This window comes from Staurois parvus, unplaced genomic scaffold (assembly GCF_062004578.1).
Source record: "Staurois parvus isolate SC_StPar_1 unplaced genomic scaffold, SC_StPar_1.0 ptg000088l, whole genome shotgun sequence".
Taxonomy (NCBI): Eukaryota; Metazoa; Chordata; class Amphibia; order Anura; family Ranidae; genus Staurois; species Staurois parvus.
Window position 1 is genome coordinate 1,753,320 of NW_028317884.1, and position 15,277 is coordinate 1,768,596.

General features: G+C 40.9%; 1 protein-coding gene across 3 annotated transcripts in view; it reads right to left on the reverse strand.

Moving 5' to 3' along the window:
- The window catches only part of IKBKB (inhibitor of nuclear factor kappa B kinase subunit beta), an 82,071-nt gene that overhangs the window by 60,471 nt on the left and 6,323 nt on the right, over positions 1-15,277 (reverse strand). For all 3 annotated transcript variants that reach the window (XM_089670251.1, XM_089670250.1, XM_089670252.1), the window contains exons 2-8: positions 10,501-10,623; positions 8,987-9,081; positions 7,614-7,731; positions 5,941-6,010; positions 4,791-4,879; positions 3,727-3,816; positions 1,626-1,750 (exon numbers count right to left, since the gene is read on the reverse strand). In XM_089670251.1, coding sequence (XP_089526377.1) covers positions 1,626-1,750; positions 3,727-3,816; positions 4,791-4,879; positions 5,941-6,010; positions 7,614-7,731; positions 8,987-9,081; positions 10,501-10,623 — 710 coding nt within the window. The remainder of the gene's footprint in view (positions 1-1,625; positions 1,751-3,726; positions 3,817-4,790; positions 4,880-5,940; positions 6,011-7,613; positions 7,732-8,986; positions 9,082-10,500; positions 10,624-15,277) is intronic.

The window sequence follows — 15,277 nt, forward strand, 5'->3', positions numbered from 1 at the left end:
ATTTGAATTGTTTACCATGTGGATTAATAAACGCCAATTTTAAACTACTACACTATGGGCTATTTCTTGCTGCCTCCTTCGTGAGCCAAACATCCGTTCCAGAGCTCAAGTATCAGGAGTCTGTGACACATGACACCAACCCTAAGAATGACGCATGTCCTGATGTAAGCTGCCCAGTACCCTGTCCATTTCCTAGAGGGAGACAATGGTTTGGCTGCTCTATACCAGAGGAAGAAGAGTCCACTAAGACGGCCCAGCTCGTCCATCCCATCCCATGGAGGGGGACTTTTGGTTTATTTATCACATGCGTATTTAAAATACACATCTGGTGAGTGCGTATTTTTACTATTTGTCACCAGACCACTGGATCGTGAAGTCACTAAACTCCTGTATTGATCACTCATCACGAACTGTCACCATTTTATTAATTTATTTTTATTATTGTATTACTTTTATCTGGACTACATATTGATCTTAACATATTTTATTGAAGTACATACCTTTTAGCGCTGCACTTTTTATACAAATATTTATGAGGTTTATGTTTTGGTTGTCTTGCGTGCTATAGCTGCTATTATTTGAAGCTGAAGCGCTCACTGATAGAGAGATAAATAAATATATATATATATATATATATATATATATATATATATATATATATATAGATATAATTATATTTATCCAAAATGTACATATCCCACAGGAAATATGCAGGCAAAATGAATCCTCCAGCGTTTTGTGCATTAAAGCAGTAAAATGTTTGCGCCCAAATACTTACCCACCTCCAATGCCAATTGCAAGGTATCCCAGTTTAATAGAACAGATCCTCTTTTTATGGATTGATGTACATGTATATAGCAAGAGATGTTCTACAGCACATTGCAGGATTTATAAAGACTTGGTTACTGGGAGGACAGGAGGAAAATCGCTGCAGGTACCCAGAGGTACATATACCTGCAGCAGTCTCAGTCTGTTCTGAAATGTACAGCTTTGGCTTTTTCCGATATTGCTGAATCTTGTCGATTCAATTCCCATGACCTGAACATACCTTCTGGCCAGTGAAGCTGTCCAACATAGTGAGATTTGGGAGGCTGCTGCAGGAATGTAAACCTTTAGGTACCTACCCATCCTGCCAACAGCAGTGTGCTCCTCTTTTCAAAGTGACATGGTCTCTTTAAAAAAACAGCCAAATAACATAATGCAGTCATGTGGGGAAAGGAGCAAATGTAATAAAACATCCACACTAATCAAAATAAATTTATTATAGTACCAAAAAGGTATTTTGAAGATAGTTTGGCAATTGTAAAAAAAAGCAATAAAAACCGAAAAAACAAACAAACTGTAAATAACTTAGACTACTTGGTGAAGCACCCTCCTGAAAATTACAGGTTGGACTCTGCAAATGGGCAGAGTGACACAACTGTCCTTCTGACTGAAAAGGAAGCTGGGGACAGCACCCAAGCATGGAGAGGGTAAGTATAACATGGCACTATTTATTTGTTTCCCGGGGGAAACTAGGGGTAAAAAAAAAACAAAAAAAACCACAAAACAGAATACATGGAGTTCTACTTCAAGTCCCTGCATGTGCATTACACAAGCAGCATAAAATAGAACACCTTCCTTACCATTGCACCGGTTGCCAGTTTGGAAGAAAAGGACGAAATCCTGTTATACATTCAAATGCCAGCGTGCCAAAACTCCAGTAATCCACAGTGACTGTGTATTTCTGCTGTTCCAGTAATTCCGGGGCCTGAAACATAAATCATCACAAAACATTGCGGATGGCGCTGAACAACTATGGGCAAAATAGTGCAGACTGAGGTTAAATGGAGGAATAAAATGGTGAACAACCACTTGAGTTCCTGGGCCTTTTCTTCCTAAATCCCCTTGAGTCCCAGAGCATTTTTTTTGTTTCAGTGATATCTTGGTTCCACACATCTTTTAGCGTCTGTAGTCTACATCAACATAATATACAAAGTTTGTTTGGGACAAATGGGGCTTTGATTCGGTAGAAAATTAGAATACATATATTAATATTTAAACAAAACATATATTTACAACAAAAATAATTAACAAAGTCTGCTGTTTAAAATGATAAACAAAAGTATGACTTATGTAATGTGGAGGAACGGTAAAGCTCACAGCAAACGTATGCATTTTACTTTAGGGAAAGAGGGGGAAAAAAAGTTTGCGTAAATTGTTTGCATAGCATTAAGATAGGGATGAAAAGGCCACATATTAGCTCAATGGTGACTTGTTCACAGGTTTGGGATCACTAAAAATTTGAATGACGATGCGTTCACTTCCATGAGCAATTGATGCTTATATTGCAGACATGTAGTGCAATTTTTTTTTTATTTTGCCCTAACATACACAAAGTGGAAATAGCCTTCCTATACTGTACAGCCAAGGAAGCCGCAATCTAGGTGGCTGTTTGATCTGCAATTGTCATGGTGCTGCAAATGTGATCAGCTATGAGGCCAGCCATTTGAGAGCTTGAAAATTCATTTGACAGCCAACATAAGCACACTAGCACCTGTACCAGTTATCATTTATGGAATGCTTTGAATGTAACTCTTTTGGAAAACAGTTACATTGATGGGTTTAGTTCCACTTTAAATATGGTAACACAACCAGCCAGCGAGAAAAGTAGGTGCAGAGTCAAAAGGCATCTAATCAATGCAAATGAAAGTTGTGACTCCTTCATCAAGACAATTGAAAGACATCTTGACTTGCACCAGCATGTAGTCAGCTGCCTGTAACAGGCCTGGCCATAATTTAAACAGGAATAAAATACATTACATGTTAATAAACGTATCTTGGGGCAAGCTCCCACTACCTCTTTGCAATAATCTGCATGCTACTACAACCCACAGCAGTGCACATTAAATGCATTGGTGCCTCACCGTGTTATTCATTCTGAATGGCACCCCAATGCACCTGACTATCCTGCATCACAATGCACTAACTGCTAAAAAACTGTGCATAAAAATAATCAGTGTAAACGGGCTCTTACTCCTCATCTGAATAGTGTAACAATTCCTATAACACTCGCCCCAACCTCACACTATTTCACGTTTTATTCAAATAAGAACCAATTACGTTTTCTTTTAACCAGAATTATGAATTCTAATGAGTTAAAAAGTTTCCCAGTTTGATAATGACAACTAAGCTATAAAAACGTTTTCTCGCGGTGTCTTGGTCTGGCTGGAATAAATGTATAAATAACCAGTCCAGGGTGCGTTTCCTTTCCCACGGAAGTTGTGACAAACATTAGCAGACATATTTGGTTAAGTAGTGCAAGGAGTGCTAGTGATGAAAACAACATTCAATAACCAACAGCAACCAAGATACAGTTTACTACCGGTATGATGACTGCTGTTTGATTGTTATGGGTAATATCCCTTTTTTCTTAGGAAGATCCAGCCACCCTGCACAAGGAGAGAGCAGTTTGTACTACAGGAAGCTGCTGCGCAGGGGTATAGTGTCATACTGGATTACTGCACAGATATGGAAGAAATACACAAAGCACATCAAGAGTCAAGGAAGAATACACACAAATCTTGTATTTAGACATTGTTTGCTTATACCGGATTTCAGTTTTAGAACTGCCAGTATTTATGGATTCTGTTCAGAATGTGAAAATATGATTTGTTAAATAAAAGCACATATGCTTCCTATTGCTCAGATACATCTTGGCATGGATTTGTGAACTTGGTTACTTACCAGATATTGCAAGGTGCCCACAAAGGAGGTACATAGACTGCCCTGGTCCAGTTCTTTGGCATATCCCAGGTCTATAATCTTATGAATTAGCTAGAAATAATAAAAAAAAAAATAATACACATTGCAGCTGACAAAAAAAACATTATTTTGATTCTTTGAAATTTTTATCCCACCCTTTTTCATGATATTTTATATGGAAATATAATACTAATAGGAGGTATATTTAAAAGTGACTCTGTGACCACAGTGCCTTCAGCTACAGGGGACTGTATAAAACCCTTCCTGTCCTCTGCAGCTGAAGGCACTGTGGGTAATTCATCCTTAATGTTCATAGCAAGAGTGCTAAAGTCATTCTATCATCAATACAGCCTATCCTCCTAGAGTGGTCCTATTTTCACCTCAAAGATTAAAAGGTTACTGAGCCACTGCAGTAGGAAAACTGAGTTACTGAGTCACTGCTGGGAAGAAGGAAAAGGGTAGGCTGAGCTGTTTAGAGAACAACGTAGAGGCGTTTAATGCTTCTAATTTAAAAGTAAAGTGTATCATAATATAATACCAGTACTGGTATGTTAGTATTCTAGTAGTAGTTCACATAGGCAACTGGTATTGGTGTTGCTGTCACAGCAACTGGTATTGATGTTGCTGTCATAGCTTATTAAAACACCCCATGAATTTACCAAGTGTTAGTTTATGTTTGTGACACCCTCAGCAAGCACTTGACAGGATTTTTTGATGTTTGTCAGCAACAAGCTATGTCAGCCATTTCCCCATAATCATAAAAAACAACAAAAGACACTTCTTCAATGCAATGTACCCAATGACTTTCATACGTGAGAAAAAGCGGCTTGTGGCATCCAAATCACAGTAATCCAAAGCAATGGAAATGGAAATGTGAATGACAACTAACATATTCACTTACATGTGCAACATTAATATAAAGCAGTTTCAATTCTTTCCAATCGCTTACCAAACACCTGTTTTTAAAATCCATGTGAAAGTATCCTATAAGGTGGAATCCCCTTTCCTGATTAGCCAGCACTATGCCGCATGTCATGTTAACCTACCCTGCACTCCCCTTGCTGCAGCACAATGTTCTCAGGCTTCAAATCTCTGTGGATTATTCTATTCTCATGGAGATACCGGAGAGCTGAAGCTATAAAAAGAAAAAAAAATTAAAACATGCTCCTAAATATGTAATAATGCAACAGCCATTAGAGAGAACAGGCTGAAAGACATAAAAGAAAAAAAAAAAAAAAAAAAAAAAAAGGAAGAGTTCATGGCTGTGGACATGGTATTGCCATTATGTCCTACATCGAGACTAGCCAAGGTTTAACTCTTCTCTTTTTCAGTGATGTGAGAAGCATATTTGTGCTTTTCTATTTTGTGACTCATATACACGGTTTGCTATGTGCTAATGGGAATTGTCCCCCATATGTAGTTTTGGCATGTACTTTGCCAAGTGCACACAAAACAGTACAAGAGCCTCATGGAAAACACAGTGAGAAATATGTTTATATAATTATGAAGCACGTTTGTTGAGTTGTCACAAGAGTGAGAATAGAGGGAAAGTCTCAGTTCTGGTGACAACTGTCTGGATTTTCCGCATGTTGGAGAACTTCCTGTGATGTCTTCAGGAACTGAAGTGAAGGGAAATCTCCCCAATGGGACACAGTCCTTTTACCCACACTAACCATGTGTAATGAAATGTTTTGGCCCCTTCAATTATTTTTAGGCTATCACAAAGTCCACAAAAATATAAATTCACATATATGCTAGAAGGATATTAGAACTAGGTCACAGACCGGGTGCACTAAGTGGTAGCAGAGGACTGCAACTTGTTCTAGACTTTATTCATATAGGTGTAAAGTCCTGTACCCCTGCGCCCAGTGCTGTGCATCTGTCACCGCAAGGATGTAAACACTGGCATGTGTGGGAAGATCTGTACAACCGCTGCGTCTCCAGGCTGTCACTAATTTTGACAGGCTAGATGCTGTCATTTCCCAGGTGCATAAGCATGACTCTCTGAACAGACTTACAGGTCTATGCATCTGTGTGAATGAGGTCTTAATCTATGCAAGACTTGCAGTTCCAGTTTACTTAGGTCAGCTCAATGAAAGTAAATGTCAAGTAGTCATTGTGGCTTGCTGATGTCTGTATGTGGCTTTTTCCTTACTAAATAAGCAAGTAGCTGAGTATATTTAGAATAATACTCACAGATATCAGTAAGAAGAGTAAGGATCGATCCTTCCTTCAGTCCACAACAATTGTCATATTGATTCAAGTGCTACATAGAAGTAAAATCAATCAATGAAAAAGTACAGGAAAATTCCAAATCAGTTGCAAGTTTTTTTTCCCACTGCCTAGATACTGAGAGATATATCAAACCCTGCTATATCACGTTTTATGTGGGCAGGCTAAATCCTGGAGTATGTTCAGCAAAAATAATTTAAATTATATAGCCACCTACTATTGTGCTCTGAAGCCTAAAGACTGATAGACTGAGCTAGGAATACCCCTGCACAGCACACTTTAAAGTATATTCGGATGTAAGAGTCTCTCCCATACCAACCAATAGGATGTAATTTCTCTAGCACAGATATAAAAGTTAAATTGGTTCTACAGTTAAACATTTTTTATCTCAATGCATTATGTAGCAATATTGTTTCTCCCCCCATTACACTCATCTGAGTCGCCTCTTTGTCCAGCACTGTGCCAATCTGTAGTAGCTCTCTTTTCTCTCCCTTGGCTCCCTTTGCTGGGGCAGCGGGAGCCATAAGCTCCTGTTGCTGTCAGCCAAATCCTGTGATGTGGGAGTGGAGAGCAGGGCCAAGCTGCACTGTCTGAGTCTATGGATGTAGGCAGCACTGGTCGCTATTGAGCCCGCAGGTGTGCCTCCATAGCAAGTGGCTTGCTATGGGGGCCCAGTCAGAAGAGAATGAGCCAGAAACATGTGGAAGAGGTTTGGAGCCACTCTGTGCAATTCAATGTTTGCTATTTTAAAAAAAAATGACTTCACAATCACTTTAATGGGAACCTCCAGTCTGGTTCCTATGACCAAGCAACACAAAAGTAGAAACACTCCAATTTATAACTAGTTTTTTAAAGTAAGTTGCACATGGACAGGGCATTTCACAGAGCAATATAACGCAAATATTTCCCAGTACTTGCAAGCTTTTTACCAGATAACTAGCAAAAAAGCAAATGTAAACAATTCTATACAGTTTCAACAATTTGCATAAAAACAAGGTTTTTGTTGCATTCATTTGCAAATAAGCATAAAACACACTGCCTGGTTGTAAAATGTAGTCCCCAACTCTAGTTCAACAGAGCTCTCATGGTGGTCCTCAATTTTTTATTTTTTTTTTTGATATATAGGGTATAACATGAAGCTCTGTTAGGGCCTATTCAAGCTATTCCATTATGATGCAGCAAAACATGCATTTTGCTGCATACAAAATGCATTTCAAGTAGATATCCCATTCATTCCCTATGGGGCTGGTCCATACCTATGTGCTGCAAATTTGTGTGAAAGGCAAACACATGTGCATTACCATACACACTGCATGCACAAGGAAGAGGGGCCTCGATGAGGCAATGTGGTTTCCATATATATTTTCAAATGTATTCAATAGAACTTTGTTTTGATGCAAATTGCTGAAAATTTAATTATTGTTATGCTGGCTAGCAGGTACAGTATTAAGTGCTGGGAAATGTTTGTAATGTATAGTTGCTTTGAGCAATTCCACCTAATATCCTCAACATCGGTGTTTATATAAGCGATTGTGTGTTATGATCTAAATGTAGCAGCATAAATATCCTGGCAAGTATTTGAGGATATACATATTATATTGAATAGGTATTTGTAAGCTACATGTTGCATTACCTACCTTGCGCAAGTCACCTCCCAAGCAGAACTCCATAGCCAGAAGAGGAAGATCATTGGGTGCCAATTTCTGTAAACCTTCAGGCACCTCACGGGCAGAAACTACATTCTTGTGATTCAGTCTAAGACAGATATGTTAATATTCAGTAAACAATACATATGGCTCAAAGGACAGAAAACACACACACAAATGTGCAAGATAAAAAAAAAAAAAAAAAAAAAGAAAAGAAAAAAGGACACATATGGAAACAGGAAAGAGATGGTCAGGAATGAGAAGGAAAGCATTCACCACACATACATAACATGTTCATACTAGCCCTACTGGTAGCTTTGTCAGCTGGAGCTAAATTGCTTAGTACACTAACCAAGCTATGTCAGCTAAGGGGTGGAGCATCAGGGAAGAGAGAGGACTGTTTTAATAAAGGTGTAGAAGTTTCACCTTCCAAAATGAATGTTAGCAAATAAACTAAAGGGGTTTTGTTTTTGAATACCAAATCATGTGCAAGCAAAACCCCTGTTTTTTTTTGTTCCATAGCATGAAAAGCGATCCTCAGTAAAAATAGATTCCATTTTTTTTTTACTGACATTCACTTTGAACAGTCTACTCCTTTAGTAAACAAAATAGCAAATAATTAAAAAAAACCCCACAAATTTAAAAATAAAAAAGTAACTGACTTCAGTCAAAAATTTTAAGGGATAGTTCACCTTTTCAGAAAAAAAAAAAAAAAAGGGTGAACTAACACCCTTTACTCTCCCCATCCCGGGTCCCACTGTACTTACCTCTGTGGATGATGAACTGTCATTGCCAAAGCTGCTGGTGTAGCAGTCTGGGTATTTGGAATTCTCTTTCTTCTCCATCTTCCTGCAAGGCTTCTTGGACAGATCAGAGTGATTCTCTGTGCTGGTGCCAACCAATCAGAATCACTCTAAATCAGTCCCGGAAGTCCTGCAGAAAGCAGAAGAAGAAAAGCGGGTATTTAACCCAATGGTGGTTAGGACATCCAGTAGTTGTGTTGCGCCAGCATTATGTTTTTTCATTGTATACATGTGTATAATTGTATATATACACAAATACGCCTATACAAAATCCCAATGTTTTGAAACTTTAGCTGTACAGCAGTAGTGCCTTTGTTATAGCAAAAGTACAAACACAATAATTGCAGGGAAATCCCACCATCACAGCAACAATAAAAAATATTTAAGATGCTGCTTTAACCATAATGAACCCATCCAGAAATATAATTTCTGTATATCATATCCCTTATAACTGATTGACGCACGGGTGATAAAACGTCTCAGATATGTATTCACACAACTCAAAACCGCATGTATGCCATACCCTGACAAGTAGAGAAGAGAAACAGAAGATTATCTTACTTTTTCATAATCTGAATTTCTAAGCACCATCTCTCTTTGTTCTTTGGACTCAGCTCCTGTCGGCATTGCTTGATGGCAACTTCTTCCCCGCTTTCCTGTGTAAAAAAAAAAAAAGTAGAGAAGAAAAGAAATAAGCAAACGGTGAGAGTAGAGGAAAACATACAAGGAGTAGAAGAGAGGGACAGATGGCCACCAGAGTAGGATATAATGATCACTGAAAGTGGAGGTAAGAATGAAGTGAGAGCAAAGAAAGTGAAGAAGAAAAGCGCAGGGCAAAAGTTGGGAAGTAAAGAAGGGAGAGCTATGGAGACTGAGAGCAGGGAAGACGGGTAAGCAAACGGCAGGAAGAGAGAGGGAGCAGAGGAGCAAATGGTGATCATGAGAAGGAGGAGAGATGAGCAGAGGGTGAGAGCAGACAAGGTAGGAGGAAAAAAATGTGAGACAGCAAAGTTGAAGAAAACCAACTGAGCACGCAGGAGAAGAAGGAGATGAACAGAAGGTAAAAGTATACAGCAGGGGTGCCAAACTGGCGGCCCTCCAGCTGTTGAAAAACTACAAGACCCAACATGCCTCTGCCTTTGGGAGTCATGCTTGTAACTGTCAATCTTGCAATGCCTCATGGGACTTGTAGTTTGGGAACAGCTGGAGGGCCGCCAGTTTGACACCCGTGGTATAGAGGGAAAAAAATGAGCAGCGGATGCAAGCAGATGACGGTGAAGAGAATAGAGGAAGAGGAGGAATGAGCAAAGTGTGGGGACAGAGAAGAGGAAAGAAATGAGAAGACAGAGACAGCAGAAAAGAAAGTAGATTAATAGAGTGTAAAAAGAGGAGTGTTAAACAGAAAGTGAAAAAAAGGTGTAAAAGGTAACCATAAGGAACGAGCCGAGTAGGAAATCAGTAGGAGGAAAAGAGTAAGACGGCGTTAACAGTTGCATTGTGTATGTGAGTAGCTGTACGAAGAAAGCTCTATCTAATGCAATGAGAGACTGACAGTGCCCACAGCCAATCCCATGTAATCAGGTATGCAGTGATTACCTGTGGATGATTACTCCTGGACACAGTTTGTATGCAAGGTTGATCATCTGTAGGTATTCACTGCATTTCTAAATACATGCACACAGCTGCAAATGGCTGAGGGCTGTGTCAGCCTCTCAGTGCTTTTAATAGAGCTACTGGTCTGCAGCTGTTTGCATACACCCCAATGAATCTCTTGCAGGAATTTGCGGTCTGCCCCTTATTGGACGTATGAATGGGACCTAAAGGTTGAGGCTGGGTTTTGTGGTGAATGGTGTGGCAATATCCAAAAGATGCGTGAAAGGATGCATGTATAAGACAATGATCTACTGCCACTGACTTCAATAGAAAAGCATGTAGAGTCTCTTACACAAATAAATCTTCATAAGACACCCTTTATTTGTATTCTTATAGAGCACCCTTTTTAACCAAAGAGCTTGCACTGGTATACATGGGAGCCAAAGTGTTGTATGTACTTCTGTTGGAACATTTGTCCTTACCCTATTATTCCAGCGAAGGACATAACCAAATCCTCCAGTCCCCAGACGCTCCTTCATATCCCAGGGTCCACAGGTCTGTGTCTGTGAAGGTGGAGGCCAGCTGGTCCTATACTGGGACGCATCCTAAAGAAAAAAAAAAAAAAAGATGTCAATAATACTGTTAATTAGTACTGCAGGGAAACAAAAATTAGTATACATGTACAATAACGTTAGGCTTCAGCTGGAAATGAAAAATGACAAATGTTCTTTTATATATTATGTCATGCTAAAAGACACTTCACGTGTCCACCCATGTCTGCCAGGCACAAACTAAATGTGAAGGATGGATCTCAAAAAAAGAAAAAAAATCTGACATCTGTCCTGTCGTGATCTGCTCACGACTCTCTGCTGATCAGAACAGACTCCGCTCCATGTGAAAGGAGCCTAACTCATAGAAACATCAGATTTAGAACCTGTGACGAGATTTAGAACTGTTCCTCACCCCAAACAGATCAAATGAAGGTCAGAAGAAAGTCAACTCTAGGTCAAATGCACTGGTCAATGAATTCTGAAGGATCTCAGAATTGTCACACCCCGATGTCAAAAGCTCATCAACACAGGTCCTTAAGCCCTGTACACATGGACCAAATATCGGTCAGTTCAATAGAAACCAGCTGACGTTGTACACCCACATGTCCAACAGAAGCCAGGAAAACGGCCGTCTTCTATCGAACTGGCATGCTGGAAAACCAGTATCTAATTGGCATCCAATCAGTGCTGGCAGCCAATGGCTGCAAGGGCTGACCGGTGTGTTCTGGCAAAGATAGTACAGCAAGCTCCTCCCTTCTGGCAAGGCTAGAACAGCAAGCTCCTCCCTTCTGGCAAGGCTAGAACAGCAAGCTCCTCCCTTCTGGCAAGGCTAGAACAGCAAGCTCCTCCCTTCTGGCAAGGATAGAACAGCAAGCTCCTCCCTTCTGGCAAGGATAGAACAGCAAGCTCCTCCCTTCTGGCAAGGATAGAACAGCAAGCTCCTCCCTTCTGGCAAGGATAGAACAGCAAGCTCCTCCTTTACGGCAAGGATAGAACAGCAAGCTCCTCCTTTACGGCAAGGATAGAACAGCAAACTCCTCCTGAGCTATTCAGTTTTTTTTCCCCGTTTAGCCCACTGGTTTGAATGGAAAAAAAAAATGATAGTGTGTACCCAGCTTAAGCCTAGTAAACTGAAGTCTGACTTGCTTCATTATTTAATGTCTTATTAAAGAAGAGATGCAGGAAACTAGAGTGGAAAGTATCATTTACACATCAGTGCCATCCTATGCAAGTCTGTTTCTGAAAAGTAAATGCAGTAAGTACAGCACTGACATTAGTTCAGTGTGTCTGGTCCTTGTGCGCTCTACCTCTTGTACCTTGTATTATCTGAATTAGTCACTGGAAATGCAAGGTTATGGAGCTGCCATCTGTAGCTAGTAATTACTTGCCCACTTTCTGCAAAACAACATTTTGGCTATAGACACTTTACACCTTATGGGCCATGCTTGTCATATCAGGCACCTGAGGCTACCAGTCCTGCAATCCTGAGACTTTGGTGCCAAGAGCTCAACAACAAAAGCTAATCGCTAATGTAGAACTAAAGCCAAAATTTTATGGACGGTAAGGGAATGTTATAACCTGTCAGTTTTCTTTTTTTTCTTTGCAAACTGTGTCCCACTGGGGAGATTTCCCTTTAGTTCCTGACCCATACAGAGGGCTACAGTATGTGTTCTTATTACACTATGAATGGTTTCTATATAATATTGTATCTTTGATTTTCTGACTAGGGGCTCCTTTACATCAGGGGCATTAGGACTGTAGTTTGCAGCCATGCCGAGCACAATCTGAAACCAGAAGCAAGGCTTTGCATGCATTACTTAGCAGTGCAGTGTGACGCAGTCCACCACACCTTGCTGCGGCTGAAGGAACTTAATGAAATGTCACTTTGTAAAATTTCATTAAAATGTGAAAAAAAAAGGCGGTCAATGCAGGGATGTGCAATTCATATCGCCTGACGCCTGGGACATGTAGTTCTTGGCGCCAGGCAGGTAGTTATTTTTGCCTTTAGCCCTACTGTGGGCAAGCAGCAGGGCTCATCTGTCAGGTGGAAGCATACGGGCGGCAGAGCTGCCACCCAATTGCTTCCACACAGTGCCAGCCGCGGCCCCCCTGCCCACTATATGTCCCGGGCTCTGCTTGCCCATCGGTGGGCCCAGGACTGGTTCAGTGATGCCCGCGGTATGTCGGGATGCGGGTATAGAGAAGGAAGGAGAGCAGGCACATCCGCTCTCCACCCCTTATTGTCCTGACACGGAAGTGATGTGACATCACTTCCGAGTCCCAGTTGACCGATTCCCAGCCATCGTGGCCAAGAAAAAATGTTATGCAGTGCGATGTGCACTGTATTACATTTAGAGGAGCACAGGGGAGACATGCAGGGTCTTTTTAGACCCTGGATATCGCAAAAAAGAGAGCCTGTAACCAAAAATCATCCCATAGGGGACTTTTTGTCCCCTATGTGATCCCAAAAAAAAATAAATAAGGTAAAGACATTTTTTTTTTTTTAAATGCAAGTTACACCCAAGTATATAATCCCCCCCAGATTTTTCAAGGCCCCCCCCACCCCCACATATGTACGCATGCACGCACAAACGTAAAGGCATGCGTTGGGACGCCCACACATGAAAAACGACGATTGCAATACATGTTACATATCGCCGCGCACGTCAGAATGAGAGCAATAATTCTAGCACCAGACCTCCTCTGTAATACAAAACTGATGACCTATAAGGGCTTTAAAAGCTTAACTTAAGTGTATTTTTTACTGAAATTTTGTGTTTCCTAGACCATTGTGATAATGTTGTGTGACATAAAAAAATTGGAACTTCAGAAAATATATAATGTTTTGGAGTTTTATGCAATCTTCAGGCCTTAAATGATTTTTTAAATGTGTGCAAAAAAACGCAAAAATGGCTCTGGCAGCGAAAGGGATAAAGGATAAGTCCACCACTCCCCTTTCCTGACGAGCAGCCAATCGGTGATCATTACACTGCAAGGTCTCTCTCCTCCCTGCTAGTTTCAGGGTGCGGTGTTGGAGACAGGCAGGGAGGAGAGGGGGAGATAAACAGCGCAATGTTAGAAATATTAAACGTTTAAGTCGCCATAAAGCTCCTTTTGTTTTTAAAAGCCTCAGACATTCCATAAATCACCTCCTACATAAATACAGTTTTGGTTAAAATGTATTATTTTTTATCAGGACAAGTAGATTGTCATGAGGGACAAGTAGATTGGGACACCGATTTAGTCCCGGGAGTTTTTTTAAAACATTTCAGTGTTTAGGAGCTATTCACATTGAAAGCACCGTGATGTCACCGGCACATGAATACTGCTCTCTGAATGGAAGGCATGCCGTCCCTTCAGAGCTCTGTGCTGCGGCCGTGGCAGGAGTGATGTCATTGTGGCTTAGCCATTCAAAGGGCTGAAGCCCATGAATCCAGAAGGAAGACCGGGTGAAGATGGAAGCCTGAAGCGTTTTAAGGTAAGTATGCCATAATGTGTCAGTATGCAATGCATACTAGCAACATTATGGCTTAACCACCTGACAACCCGGCTATAGCTGAATGACGGCTACAGCGCAGTTGTCCAGTTCTGGGAGGGCGCCATATGATGACCTCTCAGAACGCACGCCCCACGCTGTCTGTGGTCGCTGTGTCCTATGGACATAGTTGATCATATGACAAGGTAAAAGTCCAATCACAGTGGCCTTTTACCAAATGATCAATGTCCAATGGCACAGCTGATCACAAAGTAAATACAGTTGCCGATTATCGTTAGCAATTTCCTCATGCTGTCGCAGTGCCCTGATTATCAGTGCAGCCCCAAATGTGCCCAGCAGTGGCGCCCAACAGTGCCCCCCCCCTCGAGTGCCCATCATTGCTACCTATCAGTGCAGCATCATCAGTGCCTCATCAATTCCCACTAGTGCCATCTCATCAGTGCCGCCTCATCAGTGCTGCCTATCAGTACCCATCAGTGCAGCCTCATCAACGCATATCAGTGGAGAAAATTTACTTGTTTATAATAGAATAATAGAAAAAAACTTTTTTTTCAAGCTTTTTTCGTTTATAGCTCAAAAATAAAAACCCCAGTGGTGAGAAAATACCACCAAAAGAAAGCTCTATTTGTGAGAAAAAAAAATTATAAAAATGTCATATGGGTACACTGTCGCATGACCGCGCAATTGTCATTCAAACTGCAACAGTGCCATTTCTACACATGCTGAGACACCTTGTCTTTCTTGTAAGCACAATTTGATTATTAAAGAAGCTATATCCCTACCATTGTCTACTGCACTATGTTGGTTGTACTTCGCTACATGTTATGATGCCATTGAGAACTGGATGATCTGTAGAGTGAGAAGAGCCCCCCTTTTCTAAGCGAGTGGACTATATTGGTCTGGTAAGGTGCACAAGATAGGAGGTGGCGGTCAGTGTGTTCACTAGCACTGAGAGTTGATGTTACGAGGGGAGCACGAGCAGAGTGAAAGGATTTTTGAAGATATAACACTGTGTGATTCCTTCGGAGGTATATTTCCTATGCGATGGCGGACGGATTTAGGAGCCCAACCACGAAGGAAGGTGGATTTTGTGGAAGCTTTTTCATATTCATGAGAGGGTAAGAGTAAGGATGACGGATGGTTAGAGGTGCACACACGGTGGAGTGATTTTTTTGCTATGTTGGATATCATGCGTTGCAGATAATGCACTAT